General features: G+C 56.7%; 5 protein-coding genes across 5 annotated transcripts; 4 read left to right on the plus strand and 1 right to left on the minus strand.

Annotated features, from left to right (window-relative positions):
* The first annotated feature begins 1248 nt into the window (after nucleotides 1-1248).
* CDEST_11316 (Putative S-adenosyl-L-methionine-dependent methyltransferase superfamily) lies at nucleotides 1249-5351 on the plus strand. The gene is made up of 5 exons (XM_062927472.1): nucleotides 1249-1827; nucleotides 2613-3342; nucleotides 3570-3599; nucleotides 3745-3955; nucleotides 4034-5351. Exons 2-5 carry the CDS (start codon nucleotides 2904-2906, stop codon nucleotides 4506-4508), a joined length of 1155 nt encoding a protein of 384 aa, XP_062783523.1. The 5' UTR covers nucleotides 1249-1827; nucleotides 2613-2903; the 3' UTR covers nucleotides 4509-5351.
* A 2792-nt stretch (nucleotides 5352-8143) lies between these two features.
* Nucleotides 8144-8647, plus strand: CDEST_11317 (uncharacterized protein). Its single transcript, XM_062927473.1, has one exon. It carries the CDS (start codon nucleotides 8309-8311, stop codon nucleotides 8621-8623), a length of 315 nt encoding a protein of 104 aa, XP_062783524.1. The 5' UTR covers nucleotides 8144-8308; the 3' UTR covers nucleotides 8624-8647.
* Nucleotides 8648-12942: 4295 nt separating this feature from the next.
* On the plus strand, nucleotides 12943-21982 carry CDEST_11318 (Putative glycosyl hydrolase, family 13, catalytic domain, starch synthase, catalytic). The gene is made up of 6 exons (XM_062927474.1): nucleotides 12943-14456; nucleotides 14570-17868; nucleotides 18011-18252; nucleotides 18337-18674; nucleotides 18757-19101; nucleotides 19236-21982. The coding sequence occupies exons 1-6, from the start codon at nucleotides 13953-13955 to the stop codon at nucleotides 21741-21743; spliced, it is 7236 nt and encodes a 2411-aa protein (XP_062783525.1). The 5' UTR covers nucleotides 12943-13952; the 3' UTR covers nucleotides 21744-21982.
* Nucleotides 21983-22649: 667 nt separating this feature from the next.
* CDEST_11319 (uncharacterized protein) lies at nucleotides 22650-23484 on the plus strand. The gene is made up of 3 exons (XM_062927475.1): nucleotides 22650-22801; nucleotides 22876-23071; nucleotides 23147-23484. The coding sequence occupies exons 1-3, from the start codon at nucleotides 22722-22724 to the stop codon at nucleotides 23195-23197; spliced, it is 327 nt and encodes a 108-aa protein (XP_062783526.1). The 5' UTR covers nucleotides 22650-22721; the 3' UTR covers nucleotides 23198-23484.
* Nucleotide 23485: 1 nt separating this feature from the next.
* On the minus strand, nucleotides 23486-25239 carry CDEST_11320 (Putative homogentisate 1,2-dioxygenase, rmlC-like cupin domain superfamily, rmlC-like jelly roll). The gene is made up of 2 exons (XM_062927476.1): nucleotides 24988-25239; nucleotides 23486-24914 (listed from the first exon to the last, which is right to left on the minus strand). The coding sequence occupies exons 1-2, from the start codon at nucleotides 25053-25055 to the stop codon at nucleotides 23570-23572; spliced, it is 1413 nt and encodes a 470-aa protein (XP_062783527.1). The 5' UTR covers nucleotides 25056-25239; the 3' UTR covers nucleotides 23486-23569.
* Between the last annotated feature and the right edge of the window lie 697 nt (nucleotides 25240-25936).

Here is a 25936-nt window from a genome sequence, read left to right on the forward strand (position 1 = left end):
CTCATAGGCAGTGTAGAAACCCCAGTTATTTTCTTCTTCCTTCTTCTTCTTCTTCTTCTTCTTCCCATCTCCACGACCCAAAAGCGAGGCTACATGCATACACTACATATGCCTGAATTAGACGTGGTCTGGGTGGGTGGGGGGGGGTATTTCTTCGGGTAGCAGCCATCTCCAAAGTCACTTCACCTAACCTCACCTCACCTTCATTCACTCCCCTCCACTTGGGCTGCAACACTCCCGCATCCATCCCCTCTTGGGAACCCCTCTACGGCGGGATTCCCTCCTAGTCTCGCCTGTGGTGCATGTCCAGACGTTGCGAGAGCATCAAAGTGATGAGAGAGAGAGAGAGAGAGAGAGAGAGAGAGAGAGAGAGAGAGAGAGAGAGAGCATCTTGACAACATTGCATAGCCATGGTGTCATTCATGGGGCGGCGTGCTTCTCTTGACCGATACCTGTCATACGCCGTGCTACACATACACATACACATACACATACATACACGCATACCATGCCATACCTGTACATACCATAGAGGCAGGGTGATGCTAATGCCGCGGATGCCCTCTTAGGCCCCTGTCCTCACCCAATCACAGACCCTTTACAGCGCCTTCGTTCCTCATTCCCGGGTCCCCACGTCAGGTCTGACCCGACAGTTTGTTCCCGAAGGATTCTTCCTCCTTGCTCCCTCCAACCCCCCCCGACGCCGATGCCCTTGCCCTTCTCCCGCTGCCCGCACCACACTGATGTGCGCAGCCACCCCACTGGCAGAACAGGCAGACAGTGGACAAGTACGGCAGCCGCCTTCCCCCCTCCCGTTTCATTCAGTGCCTTCTGCCTAGCCCCCCTAAGGAGAATGCTTCTCACCATAGCATTGAGCGGTGTCGCCTTCTCAACCTCAACTTGAGAAAAGTAGGCATACTAACGAACAACATGTCTGTTGATGAAGCAGCCACATGCGCTTCCCACAAAGAGCCGCTCCCTTCTAGGATCGATCGGAATGAGTACCTTAGTTTTACTCCCCCCACCTCCGTGTGCCTGACGTCGAGGAAGGAGTTTGGTCAAGTCAATTTGCATCGCCCCAAGTGAGAGGCAAAATACATTCCATCCCCCTGGGCTTGCAGCGTGTGTGTTGTGTGCACCAAGTACTTAGGACCATACATAGGTTACGTAGGTGAAGGTAGGCCACAGCGACCCGTGCAGACGCAGACACAGACGCAGACGCAGATGCAGGGTTGACCTGGACACGCACTCTGTCTGTACCCCCCGTCGCCCGTGGCCGCCGTCCTGTCTTCCTCATCCGCCTCCTTCTTCTCATCCCCCATCCATACATGCTGCACACGCTTTGTGCTTCTATTAAGAGTCCGTAAATCTCTTGAAATTCTCAACAGACCCTGACAACATCATCGACTTCATCACCATCTTTCTAGGGACTTGCAGGGGATAGAACACCACCTCCTCCGCACAGCACACTCGACGCACAAACGAACGAACGAACGAACGAACGAACGAACGGCCGACCGAACCGACCGACTTGATCGCCAATCTTGTTCGTCCCAGGCGGCCACGGTACAACCAAGAGAGACTGGAAAGCCAGCCCTATTGTATTGGACCTGAACACCGCCATCCATCCTAGACGGACGCTAGTTAAAAGGTCCAAGATTGCTTGCCAGACCGGCCGGTCGCAGGTTACGGATACATAGACTAATACCACGCAACTCCCCCGCTTCCTGGCTGCCCTCCGTCTGTTTGACCACCTCTTATCAAGAGGTCATTCAAAGGGTCATTTATCCATCCGACTTCTCACGTCTCTCGTCATACGTCTTGCCGGTACGTACTTGTTCGAATATCGTGTATCTGCAATCTACAAGTTGCAATCTCCAATCTGCACTGCTCTCCCCTACACACGCATCCACCCCACTACTGTCTCCGTCTCTTGGCCCCCCTTGTCGTCGACACCTGCTCTAGGCAGGAGTCTAGTCTCGGCTCGCCCTTCACGGCCTACCTACACTAGGTAGTAGAAAGGCATGGCCATGTCGGCGCCGGATGGGATGACAAACCCCCACCATGAATGCATTTTCTCCCACAACACCTCGTCGCAAGACGTGCCAGAGATCCCGAGGGAGCGGCAGTTGGTCCAGAATCCTGCCCGCTTCTTCAAGACTTCGACCCAGCTCTTTGGCCGCTCGCGTCCACCTCCACGATCGAGTTCGACTGAGCTTAACCCGGACAAAGCGCCCACACACACACACACACACACACACACACACACACACACACACACACACACACACACACACACACATACACACCCATCCACCAAACAACCCTCTTCCCCCATTGTCTCGGGTCCTCCTTGTCGTTCTGCTACACGCTGCTCTTCTTCTTATTCTACCTTGCTCTTCCCCAAATCAGCCAGCACGCTTGTGTTGTGAGAATCCCTATCTCCCCTCTTTTGTTCATTCTCGCCTCCCTTCGACCCTCTAGATCGACGTTTTCGGCCAGCATATCCATCCATCCTCCATCCCTCGCCCCCCAAACAGTTTCCTCTTAGTCTACAAGCGGCTCGTTCGCTTCCCCACGCCGCTTCGGGACTTTATTAATCTGACGGTTAGACACAGAAAGCCCAACTGCCAAACACGGACGTCGTCGCCGGCGATTCTGGCCTGGAGAAGGGTGTCCTCCCAGAGTTTTTCCCCCCCTATCCCTTTTCTTGTTATCCAACCCCTACTAGAAGGTTGTGCCTTTCAACGTTGAGGAGCCAGCCAGGCTTCGCATCGGGTTACGCTGCCATCCCGCATCGAGGTCTCAGTTGCGCCAATCTAGACATCGCCGTCAAGTTTCCTCTCGCCGGCGGTCGACACCCTGTCGCCACGGCTCGCTCCAACACTATACTCCATCCCACAATGAATTCGCCACCGAATTCCCTCCGAGCACAACAACTGAGAGACCTCTTGATGAAATCCGCCACGGACTGCCCCCCTTTGACCCAAGAACCGCCCCAAGGCCGGCCCGCAGTCGACGGCCCCCCTTCGCCGGCTGCCTCAGGTCCGGCCGTCATGTCACCATCCGGCTCTACCGACACTGCCATCACCGTCGGTTCTCATAATGATAATGAGCACGAGAACGACACCGAGAGTCTGACCGACAGTGTGAGGGAGCACATGTATGAGAACCGCCTGCGCTACCACGCATATCGCTCGGGCCGTTATGCCTTTCCCAACGACGCTACCGAACAGGATCGAGACGAGATGAAGCACATTATCAGCGTCGAGCTGTGTGGGAGGTACTTCTTCTCCCCCGTCGACGATGTCTTGGCTAGAGGTGCCGAGGTTCTTGACTTGGGTGAGTACTCCTCGAGTGAAGCTACAACATTGTGATGCCGATGTTGTGTATATCATCGTCGTCGTCGTCTTCGTCGTCTCCTCGCGTATCAGCCGCTTCAAGCTGGATACGTCCAATGTTCATTCTGCTTGAGACGGCATGCGATGCAAGCATCACCACCGGCAGACTTTTGGTGCAGTATCTGGTCGTTCTTTTGAGTCCAGATACAACTAACACTATGATTTCAGGAACCGGTCCCGGCCACTGGCCCATCGAATGTGAGTGCCATCCCAACAAGTCTCGCTTCTCGATCAATATTGGATGATATTTCTTCGTCCGCGTCTTACATGTTGCATCCAAACCCCCTTTCTCCCTTCATACTTTTAGTCACAGGCGGCGGTCAACTCACATGGGATTTTGCAGTGGCCGATTTGAACCCCAACTCTACCTTTCTCGGCATCGATCTCTCACCCATTCAGCCCCCCGAGGTCCCTCCCAACTGTCACTTCATGGTCGACGATATAGAGCATGAAAACGGATGGGATCTCGACAGAGACCACTTTGATTTCATCCACCTTCGGCACACACTGCACTCCGTTCGCAATCGCCAGGAGCTCATGCAAAGGGCATACGAGTACGCGCACCACTCACTCTTGACTTGATCCGGGAGACCTTTAGGCCTGAGTTGGGCGGGAACCTGACAATTTGATAGGCATCTGAAACCCGGCGGGTGGTTCGAGATCCAAGAACTCGAGTTCTTTCCCCTGTGCGATGATCAGTCTTGTCCAGAAGGGGACAACTACGGCTTCCGAGTCTTCACCCAGTACCTGGAGGCAGGACTCAGGGCGCTCGGCTCGGAAATGCATGGCATCCGCGTCGCCGTCGACGAGATGCAAGCTGCGGGTTTCGAACGTGTCGAAGAGGACCGGCGGAAGTGTCCCATTGGCGACTGGCCGGCAAGACCTGAACTGCGAGAGTGCGGCATCTACATGCGGGAAACGATTCTGGAAGGCCTCAAGGGCCTGGCCACTCGGCCATTCAGAGCCCTTGGCTGGACGGAAATCCAAATCGAAATGTTCCTCTTGGGCGTAAGGGGGCATGTCAAGGAGAGAAATTTTCACTCCTACCTCTTCCACAGGACAGTCTACGGCAGGAAACCGCTTGAGAGTGAGACACCTCGCCGATAACTTTCTTTCCCAGGATCGGACGCTTCCTTTCCTACATAAAACGTGCTTTGCACACGACTGCATCTTGGGCATTGCATCAAAAGCGATCCAGCTGGCGGGCTGGTAGGCATCATTATCAATCATCATCGCAATAGGGGCTCTGCATAGGGTTTGGGGCCGTCTTTCGGCGAGTCTGATTGGGGGAGGGGGAGACATACGGACGACAAGCGGTGACTTCAGCCGGCCTTCGGCACATCGGCTCGTTTGTATTGCAGCGAAGCCATGGAGGAGTTTTTCGTTGGGCATTTTTACCTTTTCTTCCTTCTTCAAACAGAAGTCATGAGATCATGGGGACCTTGGGTGGCCTTTTTGCTCATTTACGTTTGGAGTCTATTTGCAGCTCGGCTGCCAGCCCATACCTATCTAGGCACACGGTATAAGAGGCAAGCGGCAGTGATTGCGACGTTGAGGTCGGTTGATGAGGTGGGAGCATCTCGATGGCGCAGGAGAATAAGGGAGCTCTTGCGAAAGGCTTTTGGTCTCTTCACTCGCTTCAACTGCCATGTGCACCTTTTCTCAAATCCAAATACGGTACACAGGAAACGTGATGATGAGCAGAGGTCACATTCAACTGTTCTCGACTGGCATTCCCACAGAGGTTTGTTGACATGGGCATCCAAGCAAGCACATGCACTGACTTCTTCGTGTGACACGTTCATCTTTTGTCAGCCGTGCTACCAGACGGTGATTCACACGCTCCGTAATCCGAAACAAAAGCAAGCTGCCACAATTTAAGTCTCAGCATAAAGAGCCAACAAGCCAACATGTACTAGCGTCGCAAGTACACAGACGATAGGTGTTAGTTTATCGGGATCAGGGCTGCCAAAATAGCAGTTCGGAGTTAAGGGGAGGATCAGGGTTAAGGCAGTAAGTAGGTCTACAAGCCTACTTACCTCCTTTAGTAGCCTAAGCGCAAGCACCCCTATTATATTATTTCCTTCCTTCTTTATAGCTAGTTACTAATCTAAAAAGTAAGGTTATTACTAAATCATTAATATATTAATCTACCTTGTGCCAACAATAGGTGAGTGTAGGCTTTGCGGGTAAAGCCGGTTTTAAACCTCTCTATTTTGGTGGCATTTGTATAAACAATAAGCAAAGTTTGCCGTCCCTTAGTTTCGTGCGGCTGCCGAATTAGCAAAAAAGAAAACCCGGTATAGACTGTGTAGTTCTTCGTTTCAGTTTCATAGCATCACAGCATGCTTCTGTGCTCAAGGCTCGAGACAGGAGCCGTAGGTAAAGCTGGCAGCTATTAGCCTACGTACTTTCTTGCGTAGATTCTGTAGGACCAAAGTCTGCGCCAGCTCCTCAAGGCCCTTCTAGTGCGTCAAAATGTTGGTAGAAGAAACAATTCTTTGTCAATTAATTATATGGCACCTAAGGAAGAGATATTTCGTTGCTTGCGGATTCCAAGCTTTTTGCCTCTCTCTTCACATATGCTTGATACGGGCTTATTGAAACCAAGTTCAGTTTGTCGCCTCACCACGTACACCCACTTCATTCAAGAGATAGCTATAAAAAAAAATCTTTTTCTAGGTGATATTGCATTCCACACAAGTATTTCTTAGCAAAAGATAATGTAGTCAACTGCAGGATCTCTGTGACAGCCACCCAGAAAGATAGTCTATGCAAACTAAAGTTACCCAAGGTTATGACTCTGACATTCACGTCTGATGAGCAACTTTAACCTCTTACCATAATTGCGAGGAGATCTAACGGGACCGTTTTTCCGGGCCACGCGTTGCTGCATGAAAGAAGGGTGATCGATTTCAAATACGACGATAGCGGTATCATTCTTACTTATGCCTGAAGGATTCGGATACAGAAAGCAAACGTGCAATCTGAGGGCCAGACACCTGACAACACACTGCAACGATGCCGCGGTTGTCCCTTATCATCTGCCATGCTTCTCTCTTCTAGTCTGGTTCTACGGTTCGACTATCATGGCGTCAACGTTGCAACAAAAGTGGAACGAAGGGGACCGGCGGATACAAAAGAGACGGATGCTTTCGTAGAATAGACCTATGCACAAGTCGCGTTACTGGGGCTATCTAGAGGTGTTGCAGCCAGGGGACTAACTGTGACTCTAGATTTAGTTGTTTGTTTAGCTGTTGCTAGAGGTTGTACAAGGGAAGGCTGTAATCCATATGACTTGATGTTTCCAAACTTGCGCAATAATCCAGAAGATTCAGCAATACGTCCGCCAGAAGGATTAAAACCACTCCACTCTACACCAAGATCTGTACAGAGTACTCGTACTTTATCTTCACAAGAATGACCGAACTTGATTAAGACGAAAAGAACTGAGACCAGGTTTGTACCGTCATCCTGAGCCCAACCTGGTCTGCGACTTAGACACAGGATCCTGCAAAGAGTCTCTCGGCGCCCGTAGTGTTCGATCTTAATTCAAGCCCCCAGGATCCTCCCATGACCTAAACATTGTTTTCAGGTAGACTATTTCTAGCAGGAAGTGTATCTTTGCCCATGTCTGTAGTGTCGTTGCAGAGGTGGCCGCGTAAACTGTCACGTGATGAACTGTGAACTATCGTCTGCAAGGCCCTTGAAAACACACGGATATTGGACGAAAGGGCATGTACATGGTTCATTCGTGAGAGGGTACCCTTTCGACCAACTGAGTTCAATGTCATGAGGCATCTGCGGCATGCCCCATCTACACGCTGGTCGTTGATGACATATAATCTCTCCTCGCCTATGTAGCCCGTAACGAAGCGCACAACCTACCATTCCTCAAAGACAATCTAAGTCACATGAGACGTGCTACTAAGCCTCTCTCTCTTATTCCATGCCGTGGTTGAGACAGCATTGGCCCGACCCGGTTTGGTTATCCACGGGTGCCCGCCCATCAAAGCGGTTGGCGCAACTGGTAACTTGCACGAGAAACAGTGTCGGTTGAATGTCACATGGAGAGGAACCGGCCGCCTTCGGAAGTGTTACGGTAGAGCAGGCGAATGCTGACCACTGTCTTTGGAATCTCGGAGGTCGAGCTTGTCATCGGGGTGTCAGCGTGACCGGAATTTCTCGATGATGGCGAACATGAATTTCAAAGCCGAATGGTCATCTCGAGAGGTTGCTGACACAGACCACCATGCATATGCATGTTCTGTTCTGTTGTTTCCTGGTTCTCGAAGCTTCACGCCCAGACGGGCGACGAATGGCGCAACAAGCCAGAACGAAAACCACAAACCACACCAGGCGCGGATTCAGTCACCCTTGGCTGCGCTCTATTTAGGGGCAAAAAAAAAAAAGTCGTGCCTCGTATATGCAAACACTTCACAAGCGACGACAGCGTGACCCGCGGAACATACTGCTTCCTCCCAGGGAGGGGCGGTGAGTAAGCCCCCCCAAACATCTCTAAAGGTATAATACCTTTCACATATAGACGAAAGATAAGGCATTGGTCTGGTTGGTGCCGGTCGGCGGCCTGAAGCAGCGCCCGCCCTGCAGGGTTGCGGCACAGTCCGCAGGAGGACGGCCGAAAAGGGCCCGTCACCGTCGACTTTTGGAGCCCCGAATCCCTCAAAAGGGCATCGCCGGGAAATTGCCAAGAGTGGCAGATGTGCCGCAGGGTAGCACCCATAAGCTCCAAGACGCTTAGGCGACGCAGAGGCCCCCCCGATTTCAGCACCTTATCTTGAGTGTTTCGCTCACCTGAGAAAAGCGTACCAATAAGCACTATCGGGACAGGGCCCTTATTGGAGTTTATCGCCCGCCGTCCCCCCTCTCTCTCTAACCCCCCCACGATGAATTGTCGAGGAGAGAAGAAACGTGGGCAGAAGGAGCTTCGTGACGGGAGAGGGGGGGAGGAGGGCGCTGAGTCGTCGTTGCTTGCGCAGATTTTGGTCTGCCACGGCCGGAGAAAATACCAGGGGAGATGGCGGGAGACTGAAAGAAGACACACTTACGTATCGGGATACCTTGAGAGCGGCCGGCCCCCCCAATTCTCTCTCTGTCTCCGCGCCGCAAAGGAACTCCTCGGAGGACTCCACCAAGCGCACGACAGACAGTCGAGAAGTCGCGTCAGCCGTCAGTGTGTTCGGCGACAGCCATTCTGCTGAGTAAGACCCACTACCCGTCCTTTTGGGCCGTCGATAGTGTCTGCTGGATGGGTGGGGGGGGGAAGGGCAGGATCTTTCGGCGAAGAGTTGTATGGTGGAGGAGGGGGGGGGGGGGAGGATATCTCAGGCGTCGCAGCAGCTCGAGAGATCTCGGCCGTTTTCTTGTTCTCTCCCGGCGTCTCTGGTGAGAACAAAGGGGGATAAAGTAAGTGAGGTTGCAGTTTCATTCGAGAACGAGTCGGACAAGAGCCCACAGAGAGTGATAAAGACTCGCGAGAAATTTGAGTCCCATGTTGCTGTGGTACCGAAGGATGTATCCGTACGGGTACGGGACGGATGGGATGAGAGAAAGGAGGGGGGGATATTGATTAAAGTGAGGTCGTAGCGTTCCCAAAGTACTGGGCCCCCCAATATCCGTACTTCCAAAAGAGGAACAATATTGGGCGATATTTGGAGCGTTTGCATCTGGTTACGGAAATGAGTTCTGGACATTTTCCCATTTCTGACACGGTTGCGCTGTGGTGGCAATCAACAGACCAAGACGGATCGGGGCCAGGAACCCAAAGAGGGCCAAGGGGAAAGCAACGAAACATTTTCAAGACGATTCCGTGAGAGCCAAACGTCGGGAGGAGGCGCGTCGGGTCGGTCATTGCCGACTGCTCCTACGTCCGCCGCGGCCATCGGGCATCCCACCGGTGCCTGGGCACCGAGGGACCTCCCCCTCTTGGGATCTTGGCAGGGAAGCTTGACAGTTGTCAATGTCTCTCTCTCTCTCTCTCTCTCTCGCACTGGCGCTTACAGGAGAACAAAGAAGTCGCATCTGCCGACAAAGAACGGGAAGCCGTTGAGAAGCCGTCGGGGAAATCGTAGAAAAAAAAGGGGGAAAATAGGAGAAAACTTATGGGCACTTGTTCAAGACATTGATCCCATTGCCCCCATCAATTTGGTCTGCGACGTCGCCTACGCGACCGCACGGGTTGACCTGTATCAGATTGATCGCGATCCGTCTCGAGGGGCTCGAACCACTGACCAGGCACACCTACCTGCAAAGGAGCCGCGGCTCCATTGTTTCCTGAATCTGATTCTGAAGGCTGGGAGGCGAGGCGGTGGTGGCCCCCAACCCACCGACCGGGACAGGGTAGAACAGGACAGGCAGGGCCAGGGGTTGGGGTTGGGGCAGAGGTTTTGCACATGGTTCATCATGTCTACGATGTACTTTGTAATCCAGAACAATGCCTCGGCGTTCAGCCTGCTGCTCCATCAGATGTACAGAACCGCCGGCGCCACAGGGACAGGACTGGACAAGGTACGGATACGGAGATGTGGACGACGGAGAAGAATAGAACAGCAAATAAATGGATACAGGGACTTAGCCACAGGTCGAACGCACAACACATACGTACATACACACTACTGAACCCAAAAAGTTGGCACGGCGGAGTGGGAGGCCGAAAGAGATGGACGAGTCGGGCCAATGGAGGGCGGCTCAATTCACACACACACGAAGGGGTTCCCTGCCGTTTCCGCCACCGATAACACGGGTATTTATAGCAACGATCATCGCAGGGGACACGGGTTGGAGTTGGTGCCACGCTACAGAGCTACCTACGATGTACATCACCACCACCTGTGTTTTGCTGTGCCGGCGTCCCCCCCCCCAACGGCTTTCGGGCAATTTATGACGGGATTCACCTGTTAGTTGGGATCTTGACGGACGGCTGCTGAACGGATAGGAAAGCTTGGAAGGAAAGGAGGAAAAGAGGGATGCCTGTCAACTTCGCCTCCCCGATCTACCCGAAAAAAAAACAATTGCTTTAACCGGGCTCATATTGACCACTATGTGGACTCATGCCTCTTCCTGTTCCGAGCTGGCCGGGATGTGGAAGAGGGTTGGTTGACCTACTGTATGGCGGATGGGGGTGTTCAGGGGACGCTTCTTCTCCAACTTTTTGTTTTTGGAGAGGGGGTTGGTTGCTGTGTACTATGTATGCTGTGAGTGGGGGGGGGGGGGGGGAGTCGTGGTTGACGGACATGCCGGTATGTCGATATTCTCCTACAGCGATCGGAAGAGGCGGCGCGACGAGTAATCGTGAGGCGCATGAGACGGAAGGCCGCGGGCGGGTGGCTTTTTGAGGGTGTCTTTTTGCATAGTCTGGATGTGGGTTGATGATTATGGAGATGATGGATAGGGACGTGTATGCAAAGGTGGTGGCTGTGTCTGCTTGCACAACTTGTTGTGCCTCCTTTCATCTTATCCGTCCTCGAGCTGTAACTTGTCAGCGCGTCGTCGGTGCACAAGACAAAGAGAAAGCCTCTCCACTCCGTCCCGTATTTCTCTTAAAGCCGCGTCATGCTGGCACTGGATAAAAAAGGGGAGAGAGAGAGAGGGGGGGGGGGCGTGGTTGGACAAACACATACAAGTTTACAAATGACAAGCTTCTGGCCAACTGGGCGGGATTCCATCATACTAACGAAAAAAAACCTCCTGATTCTCCACCCGCACGCGACGAGGCCAAGTCGTCGATTGGATGAACGGAGGAGCAGCCTAGGGCCTCCCTGGAGGCACACCACCCGGCAGAGAGAGAGAGAGAGAGAGAGAGAGAGAGAGAGAGAGCCGATGCTGGTTACACGGGTTAAACGGGCGGGCTGTGGCTAAACGGAGGCTGGGCCGCCCTCACTCTGTTTGAGTTTCAGCTTGCAAGGACTGGGCATAGTTGCCGCCAGTCCGCCGGCACGCCCAGCTCAACCGTTCGGATGGGAATACGAACATCAGACGAGGGCCAGGAGGGAGGAGCGAGGGCTGGACCAGGAACAGGAACGAATACAGAGTACACAGACTGACTTGGCTAACTAACTGACAGATTGACAGACGCCCGCCGTTGGTTTCCTCCGTGCGCCAGGCCGCAAGCTTGCCGGCTAGGTAAACTGTGATCGCACACCCAAAGCTTAACCGCCCTGTCATCCAAGTCGAATGTAGGAGGCCATGTGCCCTGAAACGTGGGCAACCCTCCTTGAGAGCGGCAGCCGAGATGGAGAGATGGAGAGATAGTGACGCAGTGACATGGTGAGAAAGACGGCAAGCCAGGGATGTGTGCTTCAGGTAATGGATACGGCTGCGGTGATGTCTCTCTCCTGTGATTGTGATGGTGATAGTGATCATATAGCGGGACAAGAAAAAGGAAGGTGATTTTGCCTGGCGGCTAGTCTGTTGTATCTGCCGTCACAAGCCACAGGTTTCGCCACCGACGGAGAAATGGAATAACAAATGACACAAATAAACTGAAAGCCTCTCTCTCTCTATCTCTCTCTCTTTCGCCGCACTCTCTCGGGGGTTGTCCCCTCTGTTAGCCTAGGCTAAGCCCAACTGCGTGACGTCAAAACGATGCGCTGTCCACCTTTTTCTTCCATCGATGTGGGAACAGAGGGCCTCAGTACTCTCAAAGCCACAGAGTCTCAAAGTTGCAGACTGCCCCCATCCCAGGCAGAGGCCGGGTATGTTGTGGGAACCGTCTCCTGACTGACTCGCTTGGCGGCACAGTCTCCTTATCTCACACACACACACACACACACACACACCATACAGCATTCCCGAAAATTCTTTTTGGGGGACGTGCATGCATGGAAGACTTGCAGAAGAAGGAAAAAAAGAAGAAAAAAACACACCACGAGACGAAGAAGAAGAAGGGTCTTTCTGTAAGACATAATGGCCAGGCCACATGCTGCCTGGGTAATCGTACATCGTACTAGCACGAGACACGAGAGAGAACATGCATATGCAATGCACCATCAATGGCCGGCCGCCTTCGGCCTCGCCAAACGACACGCGGAAACCGCTCCAGACCTTGTTCCATGCTCTCGTCGCCTGTTGGCGCCCAGCGAGTCTACCTGGTTGAAGCTCCCGAAGCTTCTCTCGGCGGCTTAGGGTTGCCCGATCACACAAAGCACCACCAGCCAGACGATCCCGGGAAGGGGGATGGTGGAGGTTTTTCCAGGATCAGATGGGTTTCCCGGGACAGGGAAAAAAAGAAAAGAAAAAAGCACACCCATGTCGAGGCTCGGAAGCTCAGAGACCCCCCCCCCCCCTCAGCCTCTGAGCGGGCTCGGCACGAAAACCTGTCAACCCAGTCCGATTTTTCCTTCCTGATCCTCTCTTTTTCTCTTTGCCTTTCGCTCTGCCTGCCTCTCTCTGTGTCTCTATTCATGTGTTGCGGCTCCACCCCTATTGACCCCTGTTCCGCTCCTCTGCTCATCCCGGCCAAAGGTCGGTCGATACTCGATACTACCATGTATATCTGCGTGTCCAAGTAAGTATCCGTAGTGTGTTCTCGACAGTCGACACCCGTCCGAACTGTGGGCAGCCTGGACTACCTGGGCCATGGGCATAGGACAGGGAAAAACCCCCTTCAAGGTCCAATGGTCACCTCCTCCTCCAAGTTCCCGACCGGGAAGATCTGCCTCGTCGGCCAGCCCACCCCGTGGTGAACCGGGTCCATGGCCTGTGAGGATATTCATAGTGTCCAATCGGCCACCCTCCGCAACCCTGCCCGGGATGCCGAAGACACCACCGAGAAAAGGTCACCGCTATGATGCAGATATGAGTAAACCTCGAGCTCGTATCCTAGAATGGTAGGCTCCGCAGACGACGGGCATGAAGGTTCTCTCACTCGCGCTCTCTCACCACACACACTCTCTCGCTCTGGCTGAGGCGATGCCCGGCATACGGGGCGGGTCTGACTACTGTATTGTATGTCTCCATGTATCCTCCTCCCACCCCTTACCATTCCATGCTGTGTAGTCAGTGATCCGTATAGCACGCACGCATACACACACACACACACACACACTAAGGACATGGAGGCGGGAGTGAGCAGACCAGCAAAGTGCTGAGCTGTTCAAAGATTTCCGTCCCCATAGTAAAGGCCATCCATCCCCGTAGTCTTTCTTCTCCTCCTGCCTACCACCCCCCCCTCCCCATCTCTGACGTACGTTGCTTCTGGTTTCCTGCCTAGCTTTCGTTCTCGCGCGTGTCTGTATTTTGTGGGAAAGGGAATATCTCTTACTATCGCTCATCCATCTTTCCCATCTCTCGTCCTTCGTTCAACAACCCACACGCCCCCTCTTTCCGAACTGGCATCACTCGCTTCCGCCGGTCCATGAAAGCTATCGCAATCCTGCTTGCTTTTGTTATCAACACTTAAAAACTGATAATACTGTTTATTTCGTTTCATGCCTGGTATCATCTGCTCGAAATCAGCCAGCGCCTCACCCACCCTCGCTTCGAGGACGCACTCGGGCGTCCTCTCTCCCACTCTCAGAACAACCGTCCAATATGTGGTTCGGGGAACTGAAAGCGCTTCTACTACTGGGCTTCCTGTCCCGTAATGTTAATGGCCTCAAGTACGACGAGCAATATGTCGACTACAACCTCAACCAGAACAAGGATGCGACGGATCCCATAATGTACGAGGGAACATGGGAGGGCCACGACCACTACCCGTCGCCCAAGAACTGGCGGTTCCCCTTCTACACCATCATGCTCGACAGATTCGTCAACGGCAACCCGGAAAACGACAACGCCAACGGCACGGTACTCGAGCAGGACATCACGGGCACGCAGTTGCGATGGGGCGGCGACATCGCCGGCCTCATCGACACGCTGGACTACCTGCAGGGCATGGGCATCAAGGGAATCTACTTTGGAGGATCGATGCTCATCAACGCGCCCTGGAACTACGACTCGTACTCGCCGCTGGATCACACGCTGTTGGATATGCACTTTGGCAACATTACGGAATGGAGAGAGGCCATTGCCGAGATTCACAGGCGCGACATGGTAAGTCGAACAGAACAGACGGAAAACAGAGGACGAAGGAGAACCCGAGCGAGAGTGGAGGAGCAAAACAAGAAGATCAAAAGAAAGCTGACATATACCGTCTACGTCTTTAGTACGTCGTCTTCGACAACACCATGGCCACCTTGGGTGACTTGATCGGTTTCAAGGACTACCTCAACACGTCGGCGCCATTCGAGCCCAAGGAGATGGAGGTCGTCTACAAGACTGACCGGCATTACCTCGACTGGACATTCCCGACAAAGTACAACGAGACGTGCGAGCACTTCCCCCGTCTCTACCTCGAAGAGGGACGTGAAGTCCCCCAGGAGGTCTATGACATGTTTGGCGGCTGCTACGACGGTGACTTTGACCAGTTTGGTGACACGGAGGCCTTCGGCGTCTACCCGGATTACCGACGTCAGTTGACCAAGTTCGCCTCCGTGCAAGACCGACTGAGAGAGTGGGTGCCGGCGGTCAACCAGAAGCTGGCGCACTTCTCGTGCATGATGATCCAGATGCTTGATATCGACGGGTTCCGGTTCGACAAGGCGCTGCAGGTGACGGTCGACGCGCAGGGCGTCTTCTCCAAGAAGATGCGCGAGTGCGCGCGCGACGTCGGCAAGGACAACTTCTTCCTGCCGGGCGAGATCACGGGAGGTAACACCATGGGAACCATCTACATCGGGCGCGGACGCGTCCCGGAGCAGTGGTTCAAGGACATCAACACGGCCTACAACACGACCAACGAGACGGCGCAGGGCCAGGACATCTTCATCCGCGACGAGGGCCACCAGGCGCTGGACTCGGCGGCCTTCCACTACTCCTTCTACCGCTTCCTTGTCATCTTCCTGGGCATGGACGGCACGGGTGTGGCGGGTTACGACGTGCCCAGCAACTTCGTCGAGGCGTGGAACGAGGTGCTGCGGTCCAACGACATGATCAACGCCAACACGGGGCAGGTCGACCCTCGCCACATGTTCGGGGCCATGAACCAGGACACGTTCCGCTGGCCCGCCATCGAAGTCGGCCACGAGCGCAGCCTGATGGGCCTCTTCATCACGACGCTCCACCTGCCCGGCATCCCCATGCTGACGTGGGGCGAGGAGCAGGCCTTCTACGTGCTCGACAACACGGCGCAGAACTACATGTTCGGCCGTCAACCGCTCGCGTCGGCGCCCGCGTGGCAGCAGCACGGCTGCTACTCCATGCCGGCGACGCTCTACTTCCAGATGCCCCTGACGAGGGCGCGCGAGGGCTGCCGCGACGACACGGTCTCGTGGGACCACCGCGACCCGAGCCACCCGATCCGGAACATCCTCAAGCACATGTACCACCTGCGGGAGGATTACCCCGTCCTCAAGGACGGCATGTGGCTCGAGCAGCTGTCCAACACCACCGAGGACCTGTTCTACCCCGGTAACTCGGGCATGGCGACGACGACCGGCCTCTTCAGCGTGATGCGGTACCAGCTCGGCGTGCAGGACCTGGGCGAGGACCTCGTGCCCGTCTGGTTCCTGTACCACAACCGCAACGTCACGCACACGTACAAGGTCGACTGCAGCAAGGAGGAGGAGGCCATCGTGTCGCCGTTCACGGCCGGCACGACGGTGAAGAACCTCTTCTTCCCGCACCAGGAGACGGAGCTCGAGACGTCGCCCGTCAAGCTCGCGTACGCCGGCAACACGGGCTTCAACGGCTGCTTCAGCAACATCACCATGGCGCCGTTCGAGTTCCGCGCGTACGTGCCCAAGGCCGACTTCAAGAACCCGCCCGTGGGCATCACCAAGTTCGTGCCGGGCCACGACTCGCGCATCGAGTCGTCCAACCCGACCAACACGGTGCCCATCGAGTTCCAGCTGTCGGTCAAGATGGACTGCGACAGCTTCAAGGACGCCGTCAGCTTCAAGTCGCACACGGACGACAACAGCGTGCCGTCGATCGACGAGAGCTCCATCAAGTGCGAGGACATCTCGGAGACGGTCTCGGAGTGGACGGCGGCGCTGGCGTCGGCCTGGTCGTGGAAGGCCAACCTCGTCAACGTCAAGCACGGCGTGCATCAGGTCACCGTCACCAACGCCACCGTCTCGGGCGGCGGCTCGACGACCAACGTCACGGACCGGTTCCTCTTCCGCGTCGGCGCGCAGGACAACGGCATCGTGTTCCCGCACACGGCCAACTACTCGACCTCGTTGCTGAGCCGCGACGACGACGGCACGATCCGCATCAAGCACACGTCGGCGGGCGCCAGCCAGTTCCGGTACTCGACCAACTTCGAGTCCTCGTGGAGCGACTGGGCGCCCTACGAGACCGAGACCAAGGTGGTCAAGCAGCCGTGGAGCGGCACCAAGGACCAGGAGTGGAAGGGCGAGCACGTCGTCGTGCAGTACTACAGCAAGCTGCTCGGCTCCAGCGCCTACAAGGTGCACGCGGACCTCGACTACGACACGCCGCGGCGCATCCCGCACATGTTCGCCGTCGGCAAGTTCAACCAGTTCGGCTACGACAGCGGGCTGACCAAGGCGCTCAAGCACGAGAGCGAGTCGCAGTGGGCGTGGCACTACATGGACGAGTGGCCCAACTTCTTCAAGTTCAACGTCTGGGGCATGAACCCGGACAAGATGCCGGACCAGTCCTTCATCTACGGCGACGTCGACGGCGACAACGTCGTCGAGCGCCTGCCGCCCTCGTCGCTGTTCGAGAACGCCGTCAACATCACGGCCGCGCCGCCCAAGCCGCACCTGGCCTTCCGCGTCGTCCTCAACGACGCCACCCTGCAGTACCAGCTCATCCCCCAGGGCAACATGTGGATCCAGTTCGTGCTCTGGCTGCTGCTCCTCGTCGTCCCCGTGCTCTCGGGCCTCGCCGCCGTCCAGGCCTTCAAGCGCTCCTTCTACAAGGTCAAGTTCAACGAGCACGGCGTCCACGACACGTCCAAGTTCGGCATGATGATCCAGAAGACGCGCAACGCCTTCATGGGCGCCGCCGGCGCCATGCCCCTCAAGATGCGCAGCTCCACCGACCTCGTGTCCGCCGCCGCCGCCGCCACCGCCGGCAACAAGCGCCGCCGGGTGCTCATCGCCACCATGGAGTACAACATTGACGACTGGAACATCAAGATCAAGATCGGCGGCCTGGGCGTCATGGCCCAGCTGATGGGCAAGGCGCTCAAGCACCAGGACCTCGTCTGGGTCGTCCCCTGCGTCGGCGACGTCGAGTATCCCGTCGACAACCCGGCCCCGAGCATGTACGTCAAGATCATGGACCAGGAGTACGAGATCAAGGTGCAGTACCACATCGTCGACAACATCACCTACGTCCTGCTCGATGCCCCCGTCTTCAGGAAGCAGACCAAGTCGGAGCCGTACCCCCCGCGCATGGACGACTTGGAGAGCGCCATCTACTACTCTGCCTGGTAAGTCTTGACGAATCCAAAACCAAAGTCCTTCCCTTCCCCCCTCCCTCCTCCCCCATCCTCGATCCTCGTCTTTGACAAGACAAGACAACAACATGAAGACACAGATTAAGTTCGTTTCTCTAATCATCTACATACACAGGAACCAATGTATCGCCGACACCTGCAACCGCTTCCCCATCGACCTGTACCACATCAACGACTACCACGGCGCCATCGCGCCGCTGTATCTGCTCCCCAAGACGGTCCCCGTGGCTCTGTCTCTCCACAACGCCGAGTTCCAGGGTCTCTGGCCCATGCGCACGCCCGAGGAGAGCAAGGAGGTCTGCAAGGCGTACAACTTGGATATTGCCATTGTCAAGAAATACGTCCAGTACGGCTCAGGTAAGGATATATCACCCCCCCTCTTCTCTCAAAACCTTCCTTTTCCCTCCCCTTATGAGTCTCCATGACTAACGAATCTCCCAGTCTTCAACCTCCTCCACGCCGGCGCCAGCTACCTCCGCGTCCACCAGAACGGTTTCGGCGCCGTCGGTGTCTCCCGCAAGTACGGTGACCGCTCCTTTGCCCGCTATCCCATCTTCTGGGGCCTGTCCAAGGTCGGCCAGCTGCCGAACCCGGATCCCACCGATACCGCCGACTGGGACAAGAACGACTTCATGAACCAGCCCAAGATCGAGGTCGACCCCGCCTACGAGGCCGGCCGAGGCGATCTGAGGAGACAGGCGCAGGAGTGGGCCGGGCTCAACGTCGACCCCGATGCTGAGCTGTTTGTTTTTGTCGGCCGTTGGTCTCTGCAGAAGGGCGTAAGTGGTGTCCTACCCTCTCCCCCCCTTCCTTTGTTTGTTTCCCGAGAGAATGATCAAGAGACTAACTTGGCGTGAATAGGTTGATCTCATCGCCGACATCTTCCCCTGGGTCCTGGACAACTACCCCAAGGCCCAGCTCATCACCATCGGACCCATGATCGACCTCTACGGACGCTTCGCCGCCCTCAAGCTCGCCAAGCTCATGGAACTCTACCCCGGACGCGTCTTCTCCAAGCCTGAGTTCACGGCCCTGCCGCCTTACATCTTCAGCGGTGCCGAATTCGCCTTGATCCCCTCGAGAGACGAGCCCTTTGGCCTCGTTGCCGTCGAGTTCGGTCGAAAGGGAGCCTTGGGCGTCGGTGCCCGCGTTGGTGGTCTCGGTCAGATGCCCGGATGGTGGTACACGGTCGAATCGACCAAGGCTGTAAGTAGTAGTCGCCCTTGTTTCTGCCGTCCCCCAAACCCCTTCCTCCTCCCCCCCCCCCACTCATTGCCCTCTTTCGATCTTCATAAGCTCCTCGTATCAAGTGTGTCCCTTCCCTTACTGACTTCCCGCAGGCCCATCTTACCAAGCAGTTTAAGCACGCTATCAAGGACGCTCTCGAGACGGACACCAAGACCAGGGCCATGATGCGCGCCTGGTCGGCCAAGCAGCGCTTCCCCGTCGCCGAGTGGCTCGAGAAGCTCGAGAAGCTCCAGGGCGGCGTCATCAAGGCGCACGCCCGGTACGGCAAGAAGGGCCTCAAGAAGGGCAACGTCCTCGTCAAGCACAGCCGCGCCAGCTCCATCGCTGACCCCCTCCGCAACGACGTCGAGCTCGTCGACCGCTCCCCGGCTTGGATGCGCCAGGTGTCCGACTACGACGACGACGCCACCACCCTCCACACCGGCCGCAACACCCCGGCCGGCATGCAGACCCCCATGATGTACTCGAGCACCCCGGGGTCCCCCTCCATGTCTCCTACACCCGTCTACGTCGACTCCCCCTACAGCTCGCGCGCCGCCTCCCCTGGGCCCTTCGGTCGTGATCCCCAGCAGCACGGCCGCAACATCTCGGGCAACGACTTCACCCATAGCCGTAACTTCTCGCTTCCGGGCCACGCCGGGCAGCAACAACACCAACAACAACAGGGCAGCGACTTGGCACACAGCCGCAACGTCTCGGGCTTCTCCATGGCTGACACCTTACCTCTCCCCCCTCCCGTGGCCGGCCTCGGTATGCAGCAGGACAACTCGTCCCGCGCCTCGATGCTCAGCGTCGAGGACGTCGTCGGCGACAGGCACGACTACAAGCTGCAGCAGGTCGACCCCTTCTTCACGGACTCCAAGGGCGAGTTCTACCAGCACTTTGAGGAGCGCCTCAAAAACCTCAACGCCGGCAACTCTATCTCGGATCTCTGCATCGAGGACTACCTCATCAAGAGCGAGAAGGAGTGGTTCGACATGTACCTCGACGCCCGCCTCGGCCGCTCCGCCTCCCCCTCGTCCGCGAGGGGCGTCTCGAGGTCGCGGCCCTCGTCGCCCAACAACGGCTCGAGGCTGAGCCTGGGCATGTTCAAGAACAAGTCGTCGTCCAAGCTGAGCCTGCCGCTCGAGCGCGGCCGCGGCCGACGCTCGGGGCTGATGAACAGCATGGCCGCCTCCGACAGCAACCAGGCCGGCGCCGACACGTACGACGACAGGACGCCCCCGGACTCGCCGGGCTCCTACAACGCGCAGTTCGACCTCCCCGACGACTACGTGCCCCCCACTGGCTTCAAGAAGTACCTCCAGTACCGCCTCGGCGACTGGCCCGTCTACGCCATGCTACTGGCCCTGAACCAGATCATCGCCACCAACTCGTACCAGGTCACGCTGCTCACGGGCGAGGTCGGCCAGGCCGCCTCGAAGCTCTACATCATCGCCACCATCTACCTGTGCTCCTCCGTCGTGTGGTACGTCATGTCGCGCACCATGCCGCTGCTCTACCCGCTGTCCATCCCCTACATCGTCTACGGCATCGCCTTTCTCATCCTCGGCTTCTCCCCCTTCGCCGCCGACGACAACGGCCAGGTCTGGCTCCAGAACGCCGCCACGGGCCTGTACGCCTTCGCCTCCTCGTCCGGCTCGCTGGCCTTCGCCTTCAACTTCGGCACCGACGGCGGCTCGACCGTGCCCAAGTGGATCCAGCGCCTCGCCATCATCCAAGGGCTCACCCAGATCTACACCCTCGGCCTCTGGGCCTGGGGCAGCCTTGTCTCCGAGGCCGAGGCCAACAGCGTGCCCAAGCCCACGCTCGCCGGCTCGCCCTGGCTCCTCGCCGTCTGCGGGCCCGTCGCCATCCTGCTCTGGGCCGTCGGCGCCATCCTGTTCCTCGGCCTGCCCAACTTCTACCGCGAGATGCCGGGTCCCATCCCCCAGCTCTGGCTGACGCTGCTCAAGCGCAAGACCATCGCCTGGTACCTCATGGCCGTCTGCATCCAGAACTACTTCCTCAGCACGCTCTTCGGCCGCAACTGGCTCTTCTTCTTCTCGTCCCAGCACCTGCCCGTCTGGAGCATGGTTGTCCTCGCCCTCTTCTTCTTTATTATCGTCTGGGCCCTCGTCCTTTGGGGGCTGGCCAAGGCCAGCGAGAGCCACCCGTGGCTGTTCCCCATGTTCGCCGTCGGCCTTGGCGCCCCGCGCTGGGCCCAGATCTGGTGGGGAACCTCGCGCATCGGCGTCTACATGCCGTGGGCCGGCAGCATCGTCGCCGGCGCCGTCCTCAGCCGCATCCTGTGGCTCTGGCTCGGCGTCCTCGACGGCCTCCAGGGCGCCGGCATCGGCATGATTCTCATGCTGACGCTGACTCGCGTCCACGTCGCCGCCGCCTGCGTCGGTGCCCAGGTCCTCGGCTCCATCTTCACCATGCTCGCCCGCGCCACGGCGCCCAACAAGGTCGGCCCTTCGTCCGTCTTCCCGGACATCAGCGAGGGCCTCGGCGTCGCCTTTGCCAACGCCTGGTTCTGGGTCGTCCTGTTCCTCAACCTGTTTATCTGCATCGGTTACTTCAAGTTCTTTAGAAAGGAGCAGGTTAGCAAGCCTTAAACGACATAAGGCTATGAAATGATTGTTCTCTTGGGTCGGCTTGTTTGGCATAGACAAGGATGGATAGATAAGAGTATCGCTTCCTTGTCGAATTTTGTTCTCCTTTTTTTGTTTTTTTTTCTGCTCTCCGTTTTCCCTTTTTAGAGTCCAGTGGATACGAACCTCAGTCATGACCCAAACTACCATGTTAATAGACTTAATGACTTGTTAATCAACGTGTCCCCGGGTACCCCTGACCATTTTTGAGATGAACTGTTGGCTTTGCCTATCGGTATCCATATTCGACACATGCACAGACATCTGAGAGGATATAGCTTGTGACTTATCAACTGGGGACAAATGACTCGAATTGATGGCTGCTTCGAGCAAGGCCCTGCAGCAACCCCAGTAACCCAAGAAATCCCAGCAGCCCAAGCAGCCGTGGCTGTTCGACTCTGGGTTGGCCCCCGGGGCTGTACTCGCACAGTTGACAACAATCCAGGGTGAGCCAGCAAGCCCAGCCCATAACCGTCTTCTGCATGAACGCCGGATCTTTCCTGAACCCGCGGACAACCTGCGTTCGGCAACTGTCAAAAGATCAGCCCGAGTCCCAGTTGATCGGCTGCTCTGCTGCAGCAGCTGTCGCCGAACGGCCCGGTGCTCCGCCCTACTTTATTGATTCATTCAACACGGGCGTTGTAGAGCAGATATCATACGTAGAGCAGATATTATACGGGAAGCACCCGAAGAGCTCACTATGCCGAGTCATGCTAATCCACAGCTGTCCCCGTTACAATTAAAAGGCTACCCAGCTGATAGCTCCCACCGGTGATGCTGACTCGGGATTTCGGACTTTTCGGTCTCCAACAGTCCGGGTTTATATTGCCGTTCGTTCATTCTAAGTGATGCGCGTTGACTACTTCAAGGGACCCTTCGTCGTCTGGCATTGTCCGACTTGTTTCATTTCCACAAAATCTCCCTCGTCGCGGCATCCCCAACATGAAGCTATCAGTAATCTGCACCATCGTGGCGCTCGCCATCACGTCGACGGAGGCGTGCGCCAAGTACAAGCACTGCTGGTAAGACCGCAACCCCGTTTGATTGTTTCACGGGCCGTGGTGACTGACCTTGTCCGGATGAAACAAAACAATAGGTGCGAGCGGGACAACTTCGAGTACCAGGGCAAGATCCAGGACAACGTTCCCTGGGACGAGGACACGGTCAAGGCCTGCGTCTCCCCCGGGACGGTCGGCTACTACGGCCAGAACTTCAAGGAGTGCTACCGGTACAAGCAGATGTTCCCGGCCTTCATCCCCTCCAAGGCCATTGACAACTGCGACTGGAGAAACGTGAGTTTTGCCTCCCGATCCTCGGACGATCCCGCCCGACAACCTCTGGGAGACAAGGACGGCTAACGGTTGTAGAAATGTATCTCGGTTGGTGCTTCCACCGGATACTGCCGTGACAAGATCTAGGTCGCTGGAAGACGGAAGAAGGGGGGGCCTTTTTAAATTGCTGCGTTGATACCAATACGACGGTTAGCGTGCTGTAGGATCGAGGCGTACGGGTTGAGCGTATGATTATTTTTGTCTTTGTTGTCTAATACTGAGAGAGAGAGAGAGAGAGAGAGAGGAATAGTGTGGGAAGGAAACACGGCGAATTCTGACAAATAATGTACGTGGATCATCATTTCCGACACGGCTGGAAGGGGCGATGTTCGACCGACTCCCCCCCCCCCCCCCCCCCTTTTTAAACTACTCCGCTAGAGGAGACGGGATGAACATTACTCCCTGATCATATACCTTCAATCTATCGACCTCTAAACACCCTTTAGACCCGACCTCCGTTCATTTCAGCAAATGGCCTTCAGATGACGCCCCCTTGGGCCTCGTCCAGTGCACCGGCACGCCGCCCCAGCTCTCCTCGCTGTAGCCCTCCTGCACCTTCTTGCACGTCCGCAGCCCCCACTCGGTGACGCCTACCATGGCACAGCTCTCGAACATGAAGGCACAGCTGCCGGCGCCGACCTTGGCCGGCTTCAGGTCGGCGGCGTTGCGCGCGCCCTCGGCGCTCTCGGCGTCCGGGCCGTGGCCGCTCATGGTGTTGTGCAGGCTCGCGCCGCCGGGGACGAAGCCGCCGGAGCCGCCGCGCTTGGCGTCGTAGCCGCCGGTGATGAGGCCCATGAACTCGGACATGGTGTTGCGGTGGTAGTAGGGCGGGCGGAAGGTGTCCTCGGCGACGAGCCAGCGCGGCGGGAAGATGACGAAGTCCGCGATGGCGGTGCCGGGCACGCCCGAGGGCGCCGAGAGGACGGTGAAGATGGACGGGTCCGGGTGGTCGTACGAGATGGTGCCGATGGTGTTGAAGCGGCCGAGGTCGTACTTGTAGGGGTAGTAGTTGCCATGCCAGGCGACGACGTCGAAGGGGGTGTGGCGCTGCTTGGTCTCGAAGTAGTCGTTGTTGAACTTGACGGTGACGGTGTAGGTGTTGTCGCTGTCGCCGCCCTCGTGGGCCGTGGCACCAAAGTCCTCGGAGAAGCATGCCACGGGCACCTGGAAGTCGCGGGCGTTGGCGAGACCGTTGGTGCCGATGGGCCCCAGCTCGGGCAGGGTGAAGTGGCCCTGGTACAGCTCGAGGGCGTAGCCCCTCGCCGGGCCGGAGGGGAGGCGGACCTGGTACTTGACGCCGCGGGGGATGACGGCGATCTCGAGGGGGCGGACGAGGAGCCAGCCGAACTCGGTGCGGATATCGAGCGGGCCTTCTTGTGGGACGATCAACAAATCGCCGTCGGCCGAGTAGAAGGCGGCGGTGTCGTCCATACTCCTGCCGGCGGCGTAGACATACATGCCGATGCCCTGCTTCAGGGTCGGGTCGCCGGCGCCGGCGACGAGGCGCATGCCGGCGACGAAGTCCCAGTGCTTGGCGTCATCGTGGTCGAAGGGATCCCAACGCAGCTGGTTAGGGATGTAGCGCAGCTTTGAGGGCTGGGCCTGGGTCTCGGGCGACGGGGCCGACGTAGGCGTGTAGGGCGGGTGGGCGCACGAGGGGAGGATGCGGTAGAGCCAGGCCTGCTTGTTGTCGTGCCGAGGCGCCGTGAAGGCTGTGCCCGAGAGCTTCTCGGCGTAGAGGCCGTGAGGTGGTTTCTGTGGCGAGTTCTGGCCGATAGGGAGAGATCCAGGGACGGCTTCGGATCTGATGGGGCGGGACTGGTCAGCTCAATTGATGGATGTACTGATAGATCCAGGAAACGAGAGGGGAGACGTACTCGAGATGGGAGTCGAAGCCGACCTGGTAGCGGTACTTCTCGTCAAAGTCGAACGTTGTGACGGGCATTGTAATGGCGGGCTGATGGCCTGGCGCGAGTGGGGATGGTTGTTGTACGGGATCGAGCTGCTCGGGATGGATGGAAGAATGGATGGACGGATGGATGATGGGCTTCTAATATGATCCCTCGGTTCCTCTCAGACCATTAGGATTCTGGAATGACGTGTAACGTTGGGAACGAGATGTATGTTTCCTCCCCTCCCCTCCCCTCCCCTCCCCTCCCGTCTCAAAGCCGAACGGGTTGCTTTGGGGGGTTGCGATTCCTATTCCAATTCCGCGGTCGACGTTATGCTAAAGTCGTCGAAAAGCGGCGTCTGCCGACGGTAGCCGGGGACGAGGGCGAATTGTCCCTGCGCTTCCTGGGCCTCTCAATTCCGATTTCCGAGTTGGAGACGTGACCGTGTCCGTGAGGGGGAACGAGTGAGCCGCACTAGGCACATCATCCTTGCTTGGTCAGTTGTGGTTATCCGGGTCTTTGATATGGGCAGTATTCCGCTGTCGAGACAAGCGGGACTTGAATGTTTTGTCCACGTCTCGTAGTTATGTAAAGATGATTTGATGCTTTGGTGATGTCATTGCTGGTGCATAGGTTTAGTTACTTGCTGCAACCAACTGTTCCTTCCCCGCGGTTCTTATTCTACGTCGATGTCCGGTCGTTCCCCCTGCATCTGTCTGCAATTGCTGGAATGTGGGGGGGAGATGGGCTCTTAACAGCTTCCCCGCAGCAGCACTGCGGATGCTGATAGATTGGCATCCGGCTACCCCACCATTTACACCGGAACTCAGAGGAAGCAGAATGGTTCCCAAAACTCTTCAGCCCGACTGGCAAACACACCGGCCGGCCACTGGAAGGGCGGGGTTATCATGAGCATGAACTTAAGCGTCTCGGC

The sequence above is a fragment of the Colletotrichum destructivum genome, chromosome 7 (genome assembly GCF_034447905.1).
Source record: "Colletotrichum destructivum chromosome 7, complete sequence".
Classification (NCBI taxonomy): Eukaryota; Fungi; Ascomycota; class Sordariomycetes; order Glomerellales; family Glomerellaceae; genus Colletotrichum; species Colletotrichum destructivum.